Below are 19,864 nucleotides of genomic sequence, written 5' to 3' on the forward strand. Positions count from 1 at the left end.
TTGAAAAATAGCAAACTGTAGATGTTTAACCATGCAGCTTGTTAAATTAAGGACAGAGTAGACCATCCACAGTTTTTTCTGTAATTTTACAGACATATTTAGCATCCTGCAGTAATTAATCCATTCCCTGAAATGCAGGTGAGGAAAACTGTGATCCTGAAAATGTGACTCATGTTGAGAAATCATTAAAAAACAAGAAAAAAATTTCTGACATGAAGTCCAAACCAACAGAAGTAGCCTGGGCTCTCTTTCAGGAAAAACTGTTTGACTATCCAAGAAAGAAAGACTATTTAAGATACTATGCAGGTGCTTTAGGTTGTGGGAAAAACCTGCATGACAGTAGCACCCACTCCCACCCACACTTCTTAGCAGAGAGCTCACTGCCCTGTGTGCAACCACTGGTGGCAGCAAGATCACACACACAGCAAGCACAAGGCTAAGCATATGAAGGCACTTTCAAGGCCGGCCATTCATATTGCATCATTTGAGAATCAGCAATGTGATTATGTACTTTAAGACTATTTTGTGATGACCCACACAAAATGAGGACAGTATTGACACTGTGTAATTTTCCTTACCTTTGGTGTATCCTGATATTTTGGTATTTCACCATTCATTCTTAGTGTTCTAGTAGCTTTAGCTTGGCCTAGACCAATAATCATTGTGTTTATACTGCCCTTTTCCTTCCCAATGAAGTCTAGAGTACTTGGGAAAACTGGCAAGAGACTTGTCCAGCACACCATGAATCTGTAACAACCACATCCTGCAACACAATTGAGCGGGTAGGATTTTGTAGTCGCAAACAGAGCAAGAAGATGGCTCAAGGGACTACTAATGAAACTAAAACACTTCACCTCTAGGTCACTGGTTCAAATCTATTTCACGGAAGTTCAGTCATATCAGTGAAAAAAGTCTGACAAGCTTGATCAGTCTTTGTCTTCTGCCTTCATCATATAAAACAGCACAAACCCCTGCTGAGATATCGAAGACTGAGCAGATTAAATGTCTCTTTCTAGATGGCACACCATCAGCACTGTGAGTACGAAATGATAATGCCACTGCTCTGACCTTGACAGAAAATGATGGATTCAAAAGCCACCATGGTGGGACCTATCAGGAACAACTGCAACTCTCATGGAGATGCTATTCACTACTGAAAAGTTCACAAAACAGGTGAGGAGCAATGCTGAAAGAAGCTTTTCACCACACTGCAACTCAGAGATCCCTTCTGCGGCCAACTCTGCAACTCCCTGCCTTCTGAAAGCCTCTCTCTGGGTTATTTGGGAGTCTCCCTAGCCTCCTTCCGCATTCCGCTGCACGATCCTGTCACAGCCATCCTACCTTGCTTCTCAAACTCTACAGCTTCACCTGAAAGCACCTCCTCCTACTTCTGACATTTCTTTCTCCTCTGTTACTTCTTCAGCTCTGGAAAGCATGCAAGATATATGCTGTATGGAGGAAGTGATTTTAATGGCACCCCAGAACAACACTGAACCCAAAGATTCCTCCTTTTTCCAAACACATTCTCCCCAGGGAGAAACAGAACAGGCAGAGAGATGACCCAGAGGAGATACACAGGGCTGGTTATAATGGAGAACTTCCAGGCAGAATTGGGAGCTGAAGGATGCCTTGAAAAGCCAGCATGGACTCCTCAGCAAATACGCTTCAGGGAGTGAAAATAACTACATGTTGCAGGATTGGGGGGTCTCACACAAGAGTGCTGGAGACTAGAGATTTGTGAGTTCAAGAGGAGGGGAAAAAAACAGAGGCAGCATGCAGCACAGCTGCGGAGCTGGGGAGCAGCCTAGGCCAAAAATGATGGCTTTGTTTAGTTAGAGTGCACTAGGGAGTCTGCTGCATGCCAGCGGTCCCAATTAACCAGCTACGGAACAAGCATTCACCAGCGAAACAAGAACAAGGGAAAAACAGCACAAAAGGTGATTGAAGTGAACAGCAGTCACTACCCAAATAGCATCTGAGGCCATAGTGAAGATCTGCTATCTAAGTCCCAGCCAGAGTGCAAGGCTGCAGTAGCTCCCACAGACAGAATCCCCTGAGGATGTGGGAGATGGCAGGGGAAGCAAGACACAAGGCAAGGCAGACTGAGAATGCCATTTAAGACAGGGATGGAAAGGTCTGACTTAGCTTCAGGTCTTTCTTCTCCCAGCCTGGTTACTCTACTGCATAAAGTCACTGTCATGGCCAAAAGTCACGTACGGGAAAAACGTTTTTGTAGTACAGGCTTATGGAAAGTCTGTTTTTAACATTTCTTTGTTGGCCTCAAATGTAAACTGCATCAAATCCTCCAGGACAAAATGTTAGTATAAACCCAGGCTGAGACAAAGCCTTCCAATATCAGAAACAAGAGCTCTCCACTATGCCCTGGGTAGCATCAACAGGACCCAAAACAGAAAAGACATCACCGCATCCCAACATGCGCAGGAAAAGATTCAGGTGCAGTGGGCAGCGACCAGTCCAAAAAAAAAAAAAAAAGCCAAACTGAAAATAAACTTCTTGAGCTGACAGCAAGAACAGTGCTGTTCTGTTCACATGTCATAGGACTCACAGCTGTCCTCAGCTGTGTTCAGCAAAAAGCACACCACAGTAGTGTTTGCCAGTGTCATTGAAGGGTTGGATATTATTTGGGGAATGACAGTGACTTAAGGATACAAAATGTCCAGGAAGAAGGGGCTTTTAGCCCATTCACTGCTCAGGAAGAGAAGGTTTACTTACCCATCTGAAACATTTTCACTGCTGACAGAAGTATGTAAGGTCTTTCATAGATCCCAAATAGTTTCCCATCTCCTATAATAAGGCTTACTCTCTCTCCCCATTTCCTTTTAACCTCTTCCTCATCCTCTCCTTTCTCAGTGTAGTATCAGCAGTCCTTGGAGCACTGATTTCCCTCACAGCTAGCTACCAAAACAGATGAACGAAACACAAAATTCTGCTTAACAAACAATAGTAAAAAGGCGTCAAGTTCAGAGAGGGTACCTAAATGTGCAAAGAATGGAAATGAAGCTTTACAACAAAGCCATATCCCAGCCTGCAAAAATCCCAAGACTGCTCTTCAGAAGTGATATGGGAAGTAGGAAGGACAGAGAAATTTGCCCCTTGGCTGAACTTAATATACTAATGTGTCATCTTGGTGGGTTTTTATGGACTATCTGGCTGAAGGATGAAGAAATTATGGAGGCAGAAATAAATGTTAAATTTCTGCTCTCAGGGATATCTGATATTTAGCAACCTGTTTCAAAGTGGGAGGCTGCCATCAGAAAAAAACAATCTGTGAAAGCCAAGCAAAGACTTGAACATCTGTTTTAAAGCTATGGATAAGAGACTAAACAGTGAATACAAGACAAAATGATGTGAAAGAAGCACTATGCTCTGAACAAGAAATGGCTCCATAGCTTACTAAGTCATCTGGGAAGAACAGGTACCTTTTATGAACATTTTATAGGCTTGACATCCTATTGAATTTCATGCATCTCCAAATAGCACCTTGGCCAACTTCTCTGATTACTCAGCTGATCTTGAAATTGCTTCTGATTTTCTTCAGGACAAGTTTACACAAGAAGAAATGGAAGACTGCCTATGAAATGGTCAAAATACCGTTAGATTAAAGAGAAAACAAGAAAACAGAAACAAAGTCAAAGGGCATTGGCTGGAAATGAAAACTAGACTAGGAAATATTGCAAAGAAAGATAACTAGATTGATTTATATGGTATATATTGGAAGATACAGAAAATTCTAGTGTATGACCGAAAAGCATTATATCTTCTGGGGTAAGGGAAACCTGAAACACAAGGATTCCAGACAAAAATGTCCCCTCCCCAATTTGCTTACATTCCTAGTCACAGCAATTTCTGACAGAAAAATCAGTCAATAGAAAAGAGGTGTAAGACTTTTCCATTTGGCCACAACAGTAAGTTTGAGGGTTAGCTGAAGCGCAAGCCATTCTACCAGTTTCTTGACAGTTTACTTTTCAGACAGTTCAAAACAACAGAACTGGAAGAGGAAGAAATTAGTTGAAGCTCCTAATACTGCTACCCAAACATCAGAGGAGTTCCCTACCGTCAGACAGCAACAGCTGGTCTAGCAAAGAAAGTTTAAGGATGCTGATCTGATAGGAGAGAGGAATTTGAGCGCAGATGTCTGAACTGCACATTTCTGCCAACCTTCTGAGGGCTCAAAGACATCACTGTCATACTCAGACTTCTGACTGGTATGCACACTCCTTTATAGATTAAAGGTTGGCTATTTTAAATATATGATTATTTATACTGTGAACTCTTCAAAGAAGAAACTTTCCTAGCCTCCAAGGGGCCTTTTTAAACACCCTGGGTAATAAAATCCACACTACGTACAAAATCTACTCTTTAAGTAATAACCAAAGTTTCCTGTCCTAGCAGTGAGAATATTTCCTAGTTTTCATTCAGGTTTGGGCTTTTATTTTATTTCCACACTTTTACACTAGTCTGGAAAATCAAGTATGCCAAAGATTTTTTTAAAGCCCTTTTTTTGTGATAATGATCACCAAGAGGGAAATCTAAAAATAGGAAAACAAAACAAAACAAAACAAAAAAACACACCCTCAAATGCTTGGTGAGATTCACCCCCCTAAAATTTCATTTGAATGAAATGGGGTTTCTCTAAGCTTTCTTTGATACGCCAAAGACAGTTTGGTTCCTAGAATTTGTAGTATCATCAAGGAACAAGGTGCATAACCATCACGGAGYAGTTATGACAAAAAACACATAGTAATACTGGCGGGCAAGTACCAAAGTTGGCTAAAAAACGGCATATGTTGTGAAGCCTCTGGACTTGAATCAGGAACGAGTGCAGTAGGCCAGATCCTGAGAAGGCACCAGGGTACTCCGCAGAGCAGACCAAGAAGCCAGACAGATCCATGAGTCACTTATGAACTGCCATGGACTGGCCAAAACCACTGTTAGACTAAAGAGAAAACGAGAAACCAGAAATAAAGTCAGAGGACACCAGGTAGAACAGGTAACCAGACCGGGCAAAACTGCAGAGTACAAACAGTGCTGGTGATGTCAGCAAATGCCTGCCAGGGGAGAGACTTCCTCCACGGAAAATGTGGAGTCCAGAAGAGAAACCTGCCGAGGAGGTGAGGAGTTAACACACAGCCTGGCCTTGTCATTATGAATTTGCACAGACTGGGCTGGTACTGGACAAACTTGAGCTGCTCTCTTTTTTACCTGGGAGAGTCTTGACTTAGGATGGAGGCCAATCAATTCTCAGGAAAACAAATAGTTTCTTCTGGCAAGAGGAAGACTGCAATGCCAGCTGACTGACCCAGAGCAAAAAGGGGCTTTGAATATCCAGGAAAGTCTGTGAGAGAGGATTCTCTTTTATTAAGATTCTGAAAACATACTACAACATTTTCCAGGGGGGAAATGAAAGGTTTGGATGCAAATCCTCTGGTTGGATCTCTCTTTCCGTTCCCTCGTTGTCTCCCCTTCTCTCTGACATCTCTAGGAACWGGCTTTCTTCAGGAGAGAGGGTAAGGGATGCAAAAGCATCACAGCAAAGACTGTGACCATCCACCTCCGAAACGACAGCCCAGCTCCCAGCCCGCTGCCCCAGGCAGCCTCGCAGGCGTGAGCTCTCTGCTTCTGCAGTGGCCGTCTTGCTGCTCCAGCCTCTGGCCTGCCCCTGAAGCAGCACGGTAATGCCTTTTTGTTACTTGAATGTACATTTATAGAGGCAAAGAATGATAAAAGGGGAGGAGAGGAAGGAGCAGGATCAGGCACAAGGGCTCATTACTGAAGCCTCTTGCTCCCTCAGTAATGTTCTGGGAGCCTGAAGGCTTTGCTGAAGTGGTTTCACGCCAGTGCAGCGGAGGCACATTCTCCTCTTTTCCCGCTGACGTCTGAGTACCAGATGAGAGCTTTCTGACTCATCCAGGGGACTGGCAGGCCTGCTGGTGAGAGCAACCAGACACCCTCATTAAAGGTGCTAGGATTAAAGCTGCCAGGATCCATAAATTGGCTGACTAGGCCAAACTGCATAAAAGAGGGGAAACTGGAAAGTGAAACAGAATTGTGTCTCCACCTGCAGATCTTAGTTATTTTGGTCATCTTTTAGCACATGCAGGAGGGCAACAGAGGCTGAATGGCTTTCCCGCAGTGGTAAGGAATGTAGACAGCAAGGGTAGCAAAAAGGCTTTGATTAGAGAGCTCAGGAACATCACAAGTGAGGTACCAGACGGCTAGCAGTAGGAGCTTGAATGCTCTGCAGCATCTGTGTCACAGGGAAAATGAATTATACAAAGCAGAGATAAAGTGAAAGGCTAAACTAAACCAAACTTCAAGAAACCAAAGACTGCAAAGCACCATGAAAGTGGCATGACAGGCTAAAAAAAGCCAGAGGAAGGAGCTGGAAACAGCACCTGATGGCATGCTACAGAAGAGCTACATCTGCATAAGCTGAGAGGTGAGCCAGATAAATGCGCAGAATCCCCAGTCTGCCTCCACGTAGCAAGAACTGTAATCAATCAGAGGGAAAAAAAGAGCAAATTTTCATCTGCTCATTAAAATATAAATGCAGCATGCTTGTAGAACAAGCAGAATTTTAATCTGTCCACAGCAGGAGGAGGCTGACAAGCCACAAGGGGAGGCCCTCTGAGGATGGTAACTGCAAACAGGACTCGGCCCTTTCAGAAACACATGGGGGGAAACAAAGATGCCTGGTTGCTCTGGAAATCTGCAGTGGGTAGTGATGGCAGCTGGAGGAGGCCTACATACCAATTTTCTCTGCATCTAACTAGCAGCTTCTGGAGACATCTCTGTATTTCACTCATCATTACAGAACAGCCAACAACTTTTGGCTTGTGGCCTCCAAAAGCTATTTCTTACTGCTGAATGTCCTTCCAAGGATGATTTGCCTGCTGCACTGATGTTGCTGTAATCGGCTCTTGGGGAGGCAGAGGAAAAGAACAGCAATGCCACCAAATAAGCGGAGATGCCGGCTTTGAAATTCAGCAAGATTAAGGGCAGTCCCCCTGATGCCCTGCACATGGCACAGTGCCATGCCAGTGAGTTATGAGCAGGTATCATTTAGATCTTAGCTATGATGTGAAAGCACTATACTTGCATAATTTCCTCTCAAGCAGCCATTCCCCTTCTAGACTTCCCTCTCTCACAGAAGGCCATGGAGTGGAGGGAGAAAAAAGAACAATGTAATGCGGAAAGTTCCTGCCTATAGAGAGCAAGGAGAGACCACAGGGAGCAGCTGGCTTATTTGAATGCAGGTGAGGAACAGGGCCTTCAGAAAGCAACAGCTCCATCAGCTGTCAGGACACTGCAGGCTTGAGTGACACAAAACAGAGGAGAAGGTAGACGGCCCCCAGCACGCATGGCCCGCAAGGTGGATTAAGATATTGCAAGAGCACAGAGATAAATGCACAGCCTAGACTGCCCCAGAAGCAACAGTCTAAGCAACCTGAGAAAGAAAGACTTAATAGTTTGGGATGAACTAATAGCTCATCCAGGATCAACCCTGTCTTGAAAACTAATCTCAAGTGACTGCATTATCCAAGCTGTGAAGTAACTATTTCAGCCTGGGAGACCTCACATACTGTTTCACCTACAAATTTTCCTTTTCTCAATTTCATGCTTTATCTCCACTGGGCCATATAGAACAGCCCTTTGTTTTGCTGCTTACAGCTTAAAAATGGATACTGCTTCCCCAGACTCTCTGTCCTTCCTTCCCACCCCAGCGGGGAAAAGTGCTGCAGGCTTAGCCATGCCCACCCAAGGGGAGTGGGTTCAGAGGAAAGAAGGTGGCTTCACTCCAGCCCCAGCTTTGACATTTCAAGGTTCAGACACTGTAAAACTAAGTTTGTTTGTTTGTTAAATATCAACTCCTCAAGTCAAGCACCCCACTTGGGTGCAGCCCACTTCCCTTCCCTTGGGAAAGCCAGGTGGCAGGTGATGCAATGTCATCCTCCAACTGTGCGCTTCAAGAGCACAGCACTGGAGCCTTCCACCTCCCAGGTCGTACCTGCATCACAGATCATTGACGCTGGACACTGACAAGATTATTTTATGATCCTAAGAGTCCTTTGTGCGAACACAGCCTGGGACAACAGAATTGCTGCGCCAGCGGACCTGTCCCCTTCTCTGTGATGTTAGCTAAACCAACAAAGCACTCTTCTCAGCACAGCTGTACCCACTGCAGAGCTTTTGCTAACAAAGTCACTCAGCCATAGGTATGGTTTTTTTCCTACCCACAACTGACATGATTAGGTAGCAAAACTTGTCGCCCAGGCCACATATCCCAGGCCTGAGGCGGGGGGTGCCACAGCCGCACACTTTGCCCAGGCATCATTTCAACACATCAGCAGTTTTCAATCTCTGATCTGCAAACTCCATCTAGAAGTTCCACTAAAGGCAACTAAGAGAAACAAGCCTTTAGCTACAAGAACCCTCTAGCTCCACCAGAGATTTTTAGGGATCCAAAAAACGGTTGAAACATCACTGCACTGGGATCCAGAAATCTCAGAGAGACCTGGCCAATATCCCTCTACTGTGAGGAAGTCAACATTTATTGGAGAAAAATCAGAGGATGGTGGTTACTCCAGGGGCCCTGACACACTTGAGAGAAGTATGAATTATTTTCACAGTAGCCAGAGGTGGGGCTTAGACATGTCCACCTGGCACATGAAACCAGCAGGAGTGAATGTTTCCAGACCAGATCAGAGAGTGTTCCGAAGAAGGCAGAGAGAGCTGAAAAAGAGAGCGATGCAGTGCTGTATAGTTCACAGCCCTGTTCTACTCTTTCATTAGAGCCACAGGAGCACTTACAGTTGATCTCATCAACGGAGCTAAAAGATTGATGTCATTAGTCACCACCCAGCAGCAAGCAAAGAAAAGGAAACGAGAGAGAGAGAGAGAGAGAGAGAGAGAGAGAGAGAGAGAGGGAGAATGGGAGAGAGAGAGAGAGAAGGAATGGCTGCTGTCCACCTCACCCAGCTCCACGGACAAGCAATTCCTCAAAAGCCCCCAATAAGCAGTACTACTACAGTAAGACAAAGATTTCTTCATATTGCCCAGCTTGGAAATGAGGTTGCATATTGTTTTTGTTTTTAAGGTGAGTTTCCGGGTAGCATAAGGAACAAAAGGGACAGTCCTAGAAACCACTACAATCTCCATCTCCAGAGCAGGTTCAGCATGGTAAGCACAAAGCAAGGACACTCTATCATACATCAACAACAGCAAAACACTCCCTGGAATGTGTTTACCCCATCCCAGCTCCTCCTGGAAAGGCTGTCAATTACTACACCATGGGCATATGCTTCCATAAAAAGCAAATTTTAAGTCACTACCTTATTTCACAAAAAACACCAAGAGGCTACTGGATGTTRACTTGTGCTTACTACTAACCTAGGCTGTATCTGAACCAGTGACCCAGAGGTGAAGGTCCATGTCACATTATCAGTCTCCAGAGACATGCGATCCCCTCAAAACAGTAGGTTCCTGATAGGCATTTTCAAAAGGGCACAAGCAATTATGAGAGCTTCACAAATCACTTGACAATATGCCCATTATACAATGTGTTTGCAGCAAAAAGCAGCCTTTATACTGGAAACAAATAGAAAAGAGCAGTAGATGGGTGATAGATGGAAGAACATTAATTCTCCATCACATTTCAACCCTAAATGGACTGAAGTACAAACGTAAGTATGGGCATCACCTACTTTAACTGCCATAATTTGCCCACTTGGTTTGTGGACCATTTTGTTGACAGAACCATAAGCTCCTCGTCCAATTTCTCCAAGGTCTTTCAAGTCCTCTGCTGTAAAATCCCAATGCTGTTCAGGGGAAATCTTCAATTTTCCTGATGATTCAATGCTGTGTGTTCTCAGTCTCTCTCTGTCAAAAATATTGGGAAGCAATTTTTCCACATTTTAAATAGTCTGTAAATTTCTCTTTTTCAGCACTTGATTACACATTAGAAGAGAGGGGTTCACAAAGGCTACAGCAACAATCTGACTCCACGCAGGATTTTGGTTGAGGGGGAAGGAGGGTGCAGGGGGGGAGGGAGGATGTTAAATCAAAAATGACATACGCTTGCTCACAGCTTCAATTAATGGTAAGTTTCTCCAGCTGTGGCATAAAATTCAATGTGTCTCATATATTAGAGTCATTCTACTCACTCATTTACACAGTTCTTTCTGCTTTGCACAAAATACATCAGGCTTAAAGCAGGATCTGGTAACATGCAGAACCAAGAGTCTGAAGAGCACTCCCCAGTCCCAGAGCCCCAAAGCTTCTACAACTCTACACCATTACACTCCACAGCAACTGTCTCATTTTTAGTTTGATTTTTATTCCACATGGGCAATATCTTCTGTTTGTATCAAGGGGTCTTTAAAGAGAGCTTGCTCTTAATGGAAAACTGCAATTAATTTCAAAACATTTTAGACAATCATTTGATTTTTTTTTTAACAAATGAAAAGCCAATAATTTATGTTATATTAAAAAAAAAAAAAAAACAACGTAAGTTGTGACATCCGAAAACACAAATTGCCTATTCAAGTGCATCTTTATCAAACACCCAAATTAGTGTTCTTGGGCAGAAATTGCTCCCACTAAAGCCTAAAGGATTTTGTTCAGGTAAGGAGCAGAATGATGCCCAAAGTTTGTGGGAAAAAAGTAGAAGACTTCCACAGTTGTTTTAAGGTGCTTCCAATTACTCCCTGAAATGCAGCAATGCTATCACTGATTTAGTAGGAAATTCACATGCATTTTCAACATTTTTCACCTTAAAAAGCCACACAAGTTTCCAGTTTTTCATTAATTAATGAGCTGATTCACACTTCTTTGGTCATGAAGTATGTCAAAAGCCTGAGCTTCCTACTTTAAAGTAGCAGTAATAGCATTAAAGATGGTTCTCACTGTAGGACATGCCAATCTCACACAGATATTAAAGCAGATGGGTATTTTTGATGACCTCAAGTACAAGGGAGATTCTGTCAAACTAATCGTTTGGACTCTGATCACTTCACCTGGGCATTTGATTGAGCAACCGGCTTTTCCAAGATCTGGTCAAATGAGCAGAACATACATGAGGTATTTGATCAAATGCATAAAACCCATTAAGTTTATCAGCCAAAGGAATAAATATATTATGGCTGATTCCACACTGATAAATACAACCGACTATTTGTCAACCAGCAGCTGCAAGCGCTACCCAGTTTGATGCTATGGTGGACCCAAACCTGACCTCCATGGGGTTTTATTTGGAATCTGGGTTTTGTGAGGGCAATGAGGTCAGGTCCAAAGGTCAATTTATTGGAGCAACTAAGGTTCAAATGGCTTCATTTGCTGCCTGCTGGCTTCTCCGCGACACGTTGGTATAGCACTCTCTGGGCTTTGAACAGCTGCATTTTCTGAACCTTTGACCCATCTGATGAGCTGTGTCACTGAATTGCTTCCCCCAGCAACGTTACGCTATGACTGTCCTGTTCTTTCCCCTTCTCTGATTTTCCTAGCTTGCTATTTCCAACCTGCCACTCCCTAGAGCATCCCTCCAGCTTCATTGCCCTTAAGAATAAATCAGGGAAGACCTATTAATAGTGCTACAGATGTTAAGTACACAGAAGCCTGCAGAGGCAGAGGTGGCATCCATTAGTTAGCATTTTTTACATTCTTTAAGTTTTTGTGCATTTGATTCCTCAAACAAAACACTGCATTTAGTTGGGTTCTCCACGGAATCTGCTTACAAAAAGCAAGGAATGAAAATAAGTAAATAAGTGATGAAAAAGGAAAGAAGAGCAGAGAAAAGGAAAGAAGAGCAGAGAAAAGGAAAGAAGAGCAGAGAAAAGGAAATGAAAAAAACAGAAACATGGCCTCCAGACTCACCAGCTGTCTTTGCAGGCAGCTTACACTGGAAGGAAGGCTACATGAATCAGCTACCATTTAACTGCTCAACCATCCTATTTTGTCAGTACCATAAAAATAGTTCTTCTTTTGATGGAAGAACTAAGGTGACAAGCAACATGCTGAGGAGGCACTGGCAAATGGACATTTCCTGCCTACCTCCTGCCAGCTGGAGGGAAGGAAGAAGCAAGACCATTCAAAAAGAGCAAAATCTTGTTCTGAAAGGCAGGAAAAAGAAAAGGCAAAGAGGTATTTCCACGAGGTTGAAATGTGAGCATTGATTTTCCGAACAAAACTTGACCATCTTTTGCTTCCAAACAACACTCCATATTTAAGTTTTCACAGCGGTAAAAAATTTAAATGTTGACATGGTTTATTCAAAGAAAGCAATTAAACCGATCTCAAGTCTTTCCTTTGTCTGTTCCTCTGCCCACGAAACTTTGCTTTTCTCACCCTATGGCAGAACAGAAAGCACATCTGAATTCATTAATTTCTTGTTAAACAAGAAGCCTGTTTCTCCCCAGCTGTAGTGTGACAGCAAATCTATGCCATTGTTCCTGCAGCTGCAGGATRGTGGTTTCAAGCAGCAGGGATGAGGATGTGAGCTAGGAAATACTCCGCTCTTAGGGTTTTTATTTAGGTGCCCTCCGCAGCTATATTCTGATGTGAAGCAGTGCAGCTCCAGGGAACTACAAAACCTACTCCCTACCCTAGTTGGGCATATGGTTTGAAATGAGATGTACTGTCGATGTCCACCTACAAAATCTCATATGTTTTAGCTTGGCTTAATTTCCATTATTTATTTATGATGCCATCTGCCTTGCATCGTGATCAGAGTTCCTGCATTTTTTTCAAATACCCAGAGAAATGGTCATATAACCAAATGACGAGCTTGACAGAGCGACAGACATTTTAATAGAGATTTTGCTCATTTAGCTAGTTGTCAGATCTAAAAACTGCAGTTTTCCTTTAAGCAGCATGGCCTAGCTTAAAAATCATAACTGGAACACAATGATTACTTTTARCATCAAAAAACTATGTTTTATACCAGGAATTTTTCAATGTAAAGAAAAAAAAGACCCAAAGGATTTCCAGGAGGCAGCTCAAAAATGCAAATCCAGAACACAGACTCTCTGCATTGATATAAAATGGGAATATTCTGACGCAAAACTGAGCGAAGCAATGCAAACAAATAAAACATCAATGCAGTACATCTATAACTAGATTTGCACTGCTGCAGATGTATGAGTGCATAAATCCACAGGGCAGACATGCTGAAAAAATACAAGGCCTGTCTAAACCCTACACTACTTCCTAGTGCAATGGGTACTCTACTAGCTTGCTTTAGAGAACAGAAAAGTAACTGTACAGAACAGGGTCCAGTGAAGGTAAAAAGTAATTAAGGTCCAGTTCCTGCTTCTGTAATAGATCAAATTTCAATCACTGCGTTTAGTACTCATTAGAGTTTGCACAGATATGACGTAAGTCTTCTCTTACCATTTCTTTTTAAAACTGCAATCCAAATCTCTCTAGAGCTAGCAATGTTGGTGTAAAACCAGGCATATATTCTTCAAAAGAACAGGATGCCTCAAATGGACTTGCTGGGCTTTGTTTTATTGTTTAAACCATGCATTAATACCTAGAGAAGAAGGCTGGATTCATATACTCTTCAAACAATTTTAAAAGTAGGATTTTCAAATGCAATTTTGGGACTGTAACTCCTGTTGACTTGTCCAGCACTGGAGCTTCTAACTCCCTTTATTGCCCTTGAAATTTTTTAAAAGCAAAAACTATCATAGGCTTAGGAGGTGGTTGTGATTATTGCGCTGGAAAGACACCAACGTATCAGTCTTACTGCAGATGGTTACTATGCTTGTCACAGCAGTTATCCCAGGGATTAGGAACACCAAGCAAGACAACAACTCCTCCTAACAGTTGCCCTTTGTCAGAAATAAAAATGTTTGTGGATCCAGCTTGGCAGGAGGCACACAGACTGCTGGCGCCAGGCACCACAGCTGGGCCAAGGACAGTGTCACACACATTCGGGACATAAGTTTGCTCACTGCAAGCTTGGTGAGCTAGATCCACACCGGAAAGTCTGCCACAGCTAATAGGCCCACAAAATCTACTGGAAGGGAACCACAAAGACATTTTGAAGCTTTTGGACAGGCTGTGTTAGTTATTCAAGCCCTGATATTAGCACCTAACTGCAGGGATGCCAAAACTTTTTAAAACAAGCATTTCTTTTGGCATGAAAAAAAGGAGGACTGTGGGGACAAGCAGAGAAAAGTTGGTGTATTTTTAGGCAAAATTGAAAGTTATCAGACATGAAGCAAGGCCAGAAAGATGCTACAGGTAACTGCCTAAATCTTCTGCTTTTTGCATCACTTGGTTAAGAAGTCTGTGGGATTCAGGTCAAAGAAACCTAAAAGTTATGGATTCAACATTACAGTTGACATGAATAAAACAGATCTGCATAGGCAAAAAGATCCAGACAGACCAGCTGTGCTTCACAAATCTGCTTAATGCCAGATTTTTCAAGGAAGTCTCTCATTAAAGCTTCTATTTACGCTTTGGTTAATGAGAATATATCACAATTCTAATTCTCGACAAGTTTGGTAAAAAGCTGCTTGAAACGATGGAATTTTAGAAACTGTTCTGTGGTCAGCATGGTCAATAAGCCAAAGGAGTGCTAAAACTTAAATCCAAACAGAAAAGCTTCCATGCAAACTACAGAGTTTTAATAACATTGTGCACTATTCACAACTTCAGAGAAAAAAGTGAGGTTTATRACTCTGGCTAAAACATTTCTACCAAGTCTTTTAAATAGCCTAGAGAAATTGTAATCCTTCTATCTAAATGCCCGAGTTATTCATAAAAGAGTTTTTTAGACCCTGCAGGCTAATGCTAGTAAAACAGCAACCCTATTTTATATTTCACCGGAGAAAAACTCCAAAAGAAAACTTTCAGTTATTTCTGGAGGTCTGAAAATGTTAGCAGTCTCACGAGATTTCAACAGATTCAGGGGAAGAAATTTATGCTTACAATAAAAAAGCTAATAGGCAATGGAGGTCCCTTCAAGAGGGGCAGAATTAAAGTGTTTTTGCTCTGACTCATTTAAACTATCCTGAGGCTTAGTCTCATCAGTTATACTAATAACTCCAGATTCCTAGACATGAAGAAGAGATACAGGAAACATATCAAAAGAAGGAAATAATTTAGTTTTGCATCTCTTACCTACTCAGATTAAAAGCAAAAGCACATTTGCTCCCTTTCATCATGAACAAGTGGCCGAAGTTCTCCTTAGCATTTCTCTGGCTTTCTATGCTCCTCCAAAACTTTAAAACAAAGATAGCAACAAAGCATGGAAGACTGCACAGATCCTTTCACAGCCTTTGAGACTCAGTCCAGCACACATTCAAGCTTGTTAGGACTCTTGCTGACTTTAATGGGGTTTGGCTGAGGCTTTAAAAATGTCAATATTTTATATTAAACTCCCTTGGTAAACTATTGAGTTGCAATAGATTTTGATTAACCCTGCCCTTGACACAGAGGAAACCTCTCAGTTCATCATGGTGAAGCCTGTCCTGAATTTAACTAAGCGTATTAATCTCAAACTCATTTTTATTTGGACATGAGCCAGACCGCAGCACATTCACATTTCCACGGCTGGCTATTCTAAGCCTACGCTGGCTTTAAGCATGTTGGAATAATATTGAAAAGTCTGAGCTAACTAATTTAAATAACCCTTCTGAGAATGCCGACTCTTTTTCTGAAACATTACATTTCCTGAGCCATGGTCAGCTATCCGTGAAAGAACAGGAAACAGAGACATGAGCACATCGATAAGAATCAACAAAGGAATCAGAATATATATTTTAAATATTTAGAAAAATGATACTGAGATGCAATATCATTATCATTACACAGATATCACTCATGGAATGACGCTATTTCTGAGACAAATTCCATTACTTTATAGATGCCATTTTTGCGGATATGGAAAATATTTGACAATGGCTAACAGACAGTTAAGCTTACTGTAGCCTGCTGGAAAGTTTCTGGATGAGGTCCGCTTCTCTCCTTTTGAAACTGAACGGGACAATGTGATTACTACCCAGTGTTGCTTGTGTATCACTTCAGCCAGGAAAAGTTGTGAAAATGACAGGAAAACATGGTGCTGTTATCACATGACACAATAACGTATAACACAATACTCATCTAGTCACACTACCTTTGGAGTGGTTAACATAAGAAATTAGTGAGCTATATATCTTTCTTCCAAATTTCACCTAATGAACCCTCCCTCATTGGGAGCAAAACAACAGCATATATTTTTCATGATTTGAACTGTAATTTCACACATGAATTGCAAGCAATTTGTTTTCTTACAACAGTGGCAATTATTATTTCCAATTGTATCATTATTATGATTAAAAACATGACTAATCGTATTAACCTTACTAACCAAATATCCATACATTAGTGACACATTGCCTCAAGGCACATTGACCATCACTGCACCGCTTTTCTTGTGGTCCAAAAAGCAGAACTTACTAAAAAAAACCCTAGCTTCCATTTTGGAACCACCAATCTAGGACTGGTGGTCTCTTCTATGTGGACTTGTCATTCCTGGTAGGTCAGCCCATCTCTTAGTGAATAAGTTTGCATGCCTTAAATATACTATGTAGTTTCTTTTTACCTCCAGAGCTGCATAACTGACAGATGAACCACAAGTTAATTACCACTCTATATTATAAGTCGTCTTTAAGAGCAAAAATCAAGTTCTGGATCTCTGGGTCTCTTAAGCTTTCCACCTGCAAAACCCTCCTTTCCCAATATGAAGACCCATTATCTCAGAACAGTTCTAGTAGTTCAGACAAGATGGGTTCTTAATAAGCACTTCGTGGAGGACAAATAGAAAACAAACATACAGCACTTTTACAAGTGAACAATGAAGCTATCTCCAAAGGTTCAGAAATGCCTACTTATGGTTTTGTTCAGCTCCTCGTTGGAAACACTTGAGAGAGCTAAATAATAAGCACTGTGTTATTTCAGCTACATGAAATATTTTTGCTTCAATTATTCTAACAAGGAATTTTTCTAATTTAAACTTTTGCATGTTAGAAAGCTCCAACTCTAGTACCAGAAAGCTAGAAGCTCTCCAAACTATACTTTAGGATATTTTTTCTGTTTGGGATAGAAAAGCTTTCAGTAATGTCACATGGCTTAACCTGAAATTCAGTACAACTCTGGAAAAATGTACCTGGCAGTATTTTTTTTCTTCCTGTGGCAGACAAGGACAGGTGGGAGACAAAGGAATCACCTAACTGCAAGACAGAGATTGCTTTTCCAGAGATGCATCTATCAAATCTAGTGACCAAAAGAGAGCTCATAACAAGACTAAACGGATCAAATCTGATTTGTATTTTAAAAGTGCCCCTCCTATAAAACATAAGATTCCTATATGCCAGTCAAAGTAACTGCCTGTCCACAGTCCCTTGCTCCACAGTTCAATAGTACTAGTACAAGATTTTAAATTTTGGTCTCATCAAATGGCTGTGGGGGCACAGTTTTCTCCACTGACTGTTAGGGTCTAAGAGGTAATGTAAGGATCCAGAGTTGTGTAAGGATGCTCTGCTGGAGTTAGGCCAATAGTACAGATAGTCACCTTTCCCATCCTTCAATGGCATGAAATACCCACCTAGAACATCGGAGAGCCTGAATATACCCAACTGGATTAGGCAGAAGCCCCCCACATTCCTCAAAGATGGCAATCACCTTCACACTGCTCTAGCAGAAGGTATTCGAAACAATCACTTTCAACTGATGTGGACTTTTGTCAGCAAATGTATCAGTTACATTGGGCACAAAGGAGCAATTGTCCATCCAGATCTATTCCAAACATATTTTAGAAAGGAGAGAATTAAGACTAGCTCGAAGAAAAGACTACTTAGGGTCACAGTGATCCACTGTATACAGGCTTGGCCTTTTGGTCTCTTTTTTCAGAGGCTTCCCAAAATGCAGGGACCTTCACGATAGGAAGCAACAACATCCATCTGAATCTCAAAGAAGAGGTCTGTAATTTCTACCTGAGCCCACTTAATCTAAGTCCTTTTCAGAAGCCAGTTCCTCAAACCAGTGGAGTGGCAAAACCAATTCAGTCCTGCAGGCCAGCTCCCACCTCCATYACATCCATCCAATGCATAGGCAAGTCATTTGCATGAGCTCTTTTTGTACGGCGGCCGTTTTTCTCTGGGTGCATCCCATTCATTCAGCCTAGATGTCCTCCACTTCTACAGATACATGTTGAAAGTCACTCATTTATGCAAGGGAAGAAAATAGAAGTTGTTGATGATGACCTGCAAGGTCGAAGCAGTCTCTGAATCTGCACTCTCTTCTCTTTTTTCTCCATTTCTTCATGTTTACAAAAGCCAAAAGGGATAATCAATTCCTTCAGTTTGAACTCAAAGCAGAAAACTCAGATCACTTCTCAGTAGCAGAGAAAAATGCAAGATATTTTACTACAAAGAGGTAATTAATATTTGAAGAGGTGAAGTATGCTCTTGCTCTGATGAAATATAGTGATTCTGAGTATACAGAAAAGCAGTGACTAAAGTTTGTTTCTGCAGTTAGCAGCTGCAGTCTGTTAGGGTTTCCTGAAGGAATGCATTTCACAAGGTCCAAATCTGCAAACTTAGGGTTCAAGTCCAACTTAAATCACACATATCACAATTTGATTTATCTGTACATAAACCCTTTCTCACATTTCTCTGTGTCACACAACTATCAAAACACTTCTGTGATTGACCATCACTTATTGTGATTGTCGCCCATCAGTGACAATCACTTAAGGTCAGAAAATAGATAAACCATCCATACAATACAGCGGAGACAATTCCTGTACACAGACATTAAATTGGTTCCAATGTTTTATCAATGTGCTAGTTTGATACCTGTAAGTAATTATTCAAACAATACATTTATCAAAAAAAAAAAAAAAGTACAGACCAAACCTATTTAAGTATACATATACATATATACACACACACACAAACATACAGATGCATATGCATATATATATACATACATAGAGATTTTACATATGAACTGTAATAGAAGAAGGTATTGGTATCTGCACAGGTAAACTGGGTTGGCTCCTAAAAGATAGCTAAACACCGATGTGCAGCCCTGCAATGTTGGACATGTAGCATTCTGCTTTAGGAGCAGAATTCACAGAGCTAAATCAGACACCTGCAAGCTTCTCTACACTGAATCAGGAGACCCAGATCTGCAGATCTGGGATTCAGAGTAATGAGCAGGCTGRATGCTAGGACAAAAGCTAATCCCTAGGAAATGGTGCAAAGTAGGGTGCATGTGAGGCTTTCTCACCTGAGCTTGGGTCCCTATGTCAAAACCTCAATGGATGGCATACATGTAGTTAGGAGACATACCCTGAAATTATTTCCTCTGCATCGGAGAGTAAAATGTGCATAGGAGTACAGACAGCTAGACCACCATTCTCCTCTCATAAGACCAGCAGGTTTTGTGTATTAAGCTAGTGGTTACTGTATTTGCCCATGAAGAGTGGAAACCTTGGATCCAGGCTCTCTTCAGTCTGAGGACTTAATCTACATCCCAAGAGACTGACTTACAAGACATGCAGGATGGGACACTTATTCCCCCTGTTGAACTTGGATCAACCCACAGCTAAGAAAGCAAGATTCATCATTCTAGAAGACAAGACACTAAAATGAAAATGCCAAGAAAGTACTCCAGCCTCTGAGCTATTATGTAAAGATGAATAACAGCATCTCCTCCCCCCGGCTATATTTACCTGAAATCAGTAGCATCTTAAATGCTTTCAGAGTACACCTTGCAAACTGTTGAATTCAGATATGGGAATGCTTAATTTCCTCTCTGCTCTTATGCAGGATAGTAGCAATCCAGACAG

General features: G+C 41.8%; 1 protein-coding gene across 2 annotated transcripts in view; it reads right to left on the reverse strand.

Annotated features, from left to right (window-relative positions):
• Positions 1 to 19,864, reverse strand: part of MAP2K4 (mitogen-activated protein kinase kinase 4) — a 68,534-nt gene that overhangs the window by 38,718 nt on the left and 9,952 nt on the right. The window contains exon 1 of one of the 2 annotated variants that reach the window (XM_026075719.1): positions 579 to 736. The exons of the other annotated variant lie outside the window; for it this stretch is intronic. Coding sequence (XP_025931504.1) covers positions 579 to 662 — 84 coding nt within the window. The 5' untranslated portion in view covers positions 663 to 736. Of the gene's footprint in view, positions 1 to 578; positions 737 to 19,864 lie in introns of those variants that run through there. 2 annotated transcript variants of the gene reach the window in all.

This window comes from Apteryx rowi, unplaced genomic scaffold (genome assembly GCF_003343035.1).
Source record: "Apteryx rowi isolate R43461 unplaced genomic scaffold, aptRow1 scaffold_41, whole genome shotgun sequence".
Classification (NCBI taxonomy): Eukaryota; Metazoa; Chordata; class Aves; order Apterygiformes; family Apterygidae; genus Apteryx; species Apteryx rowi.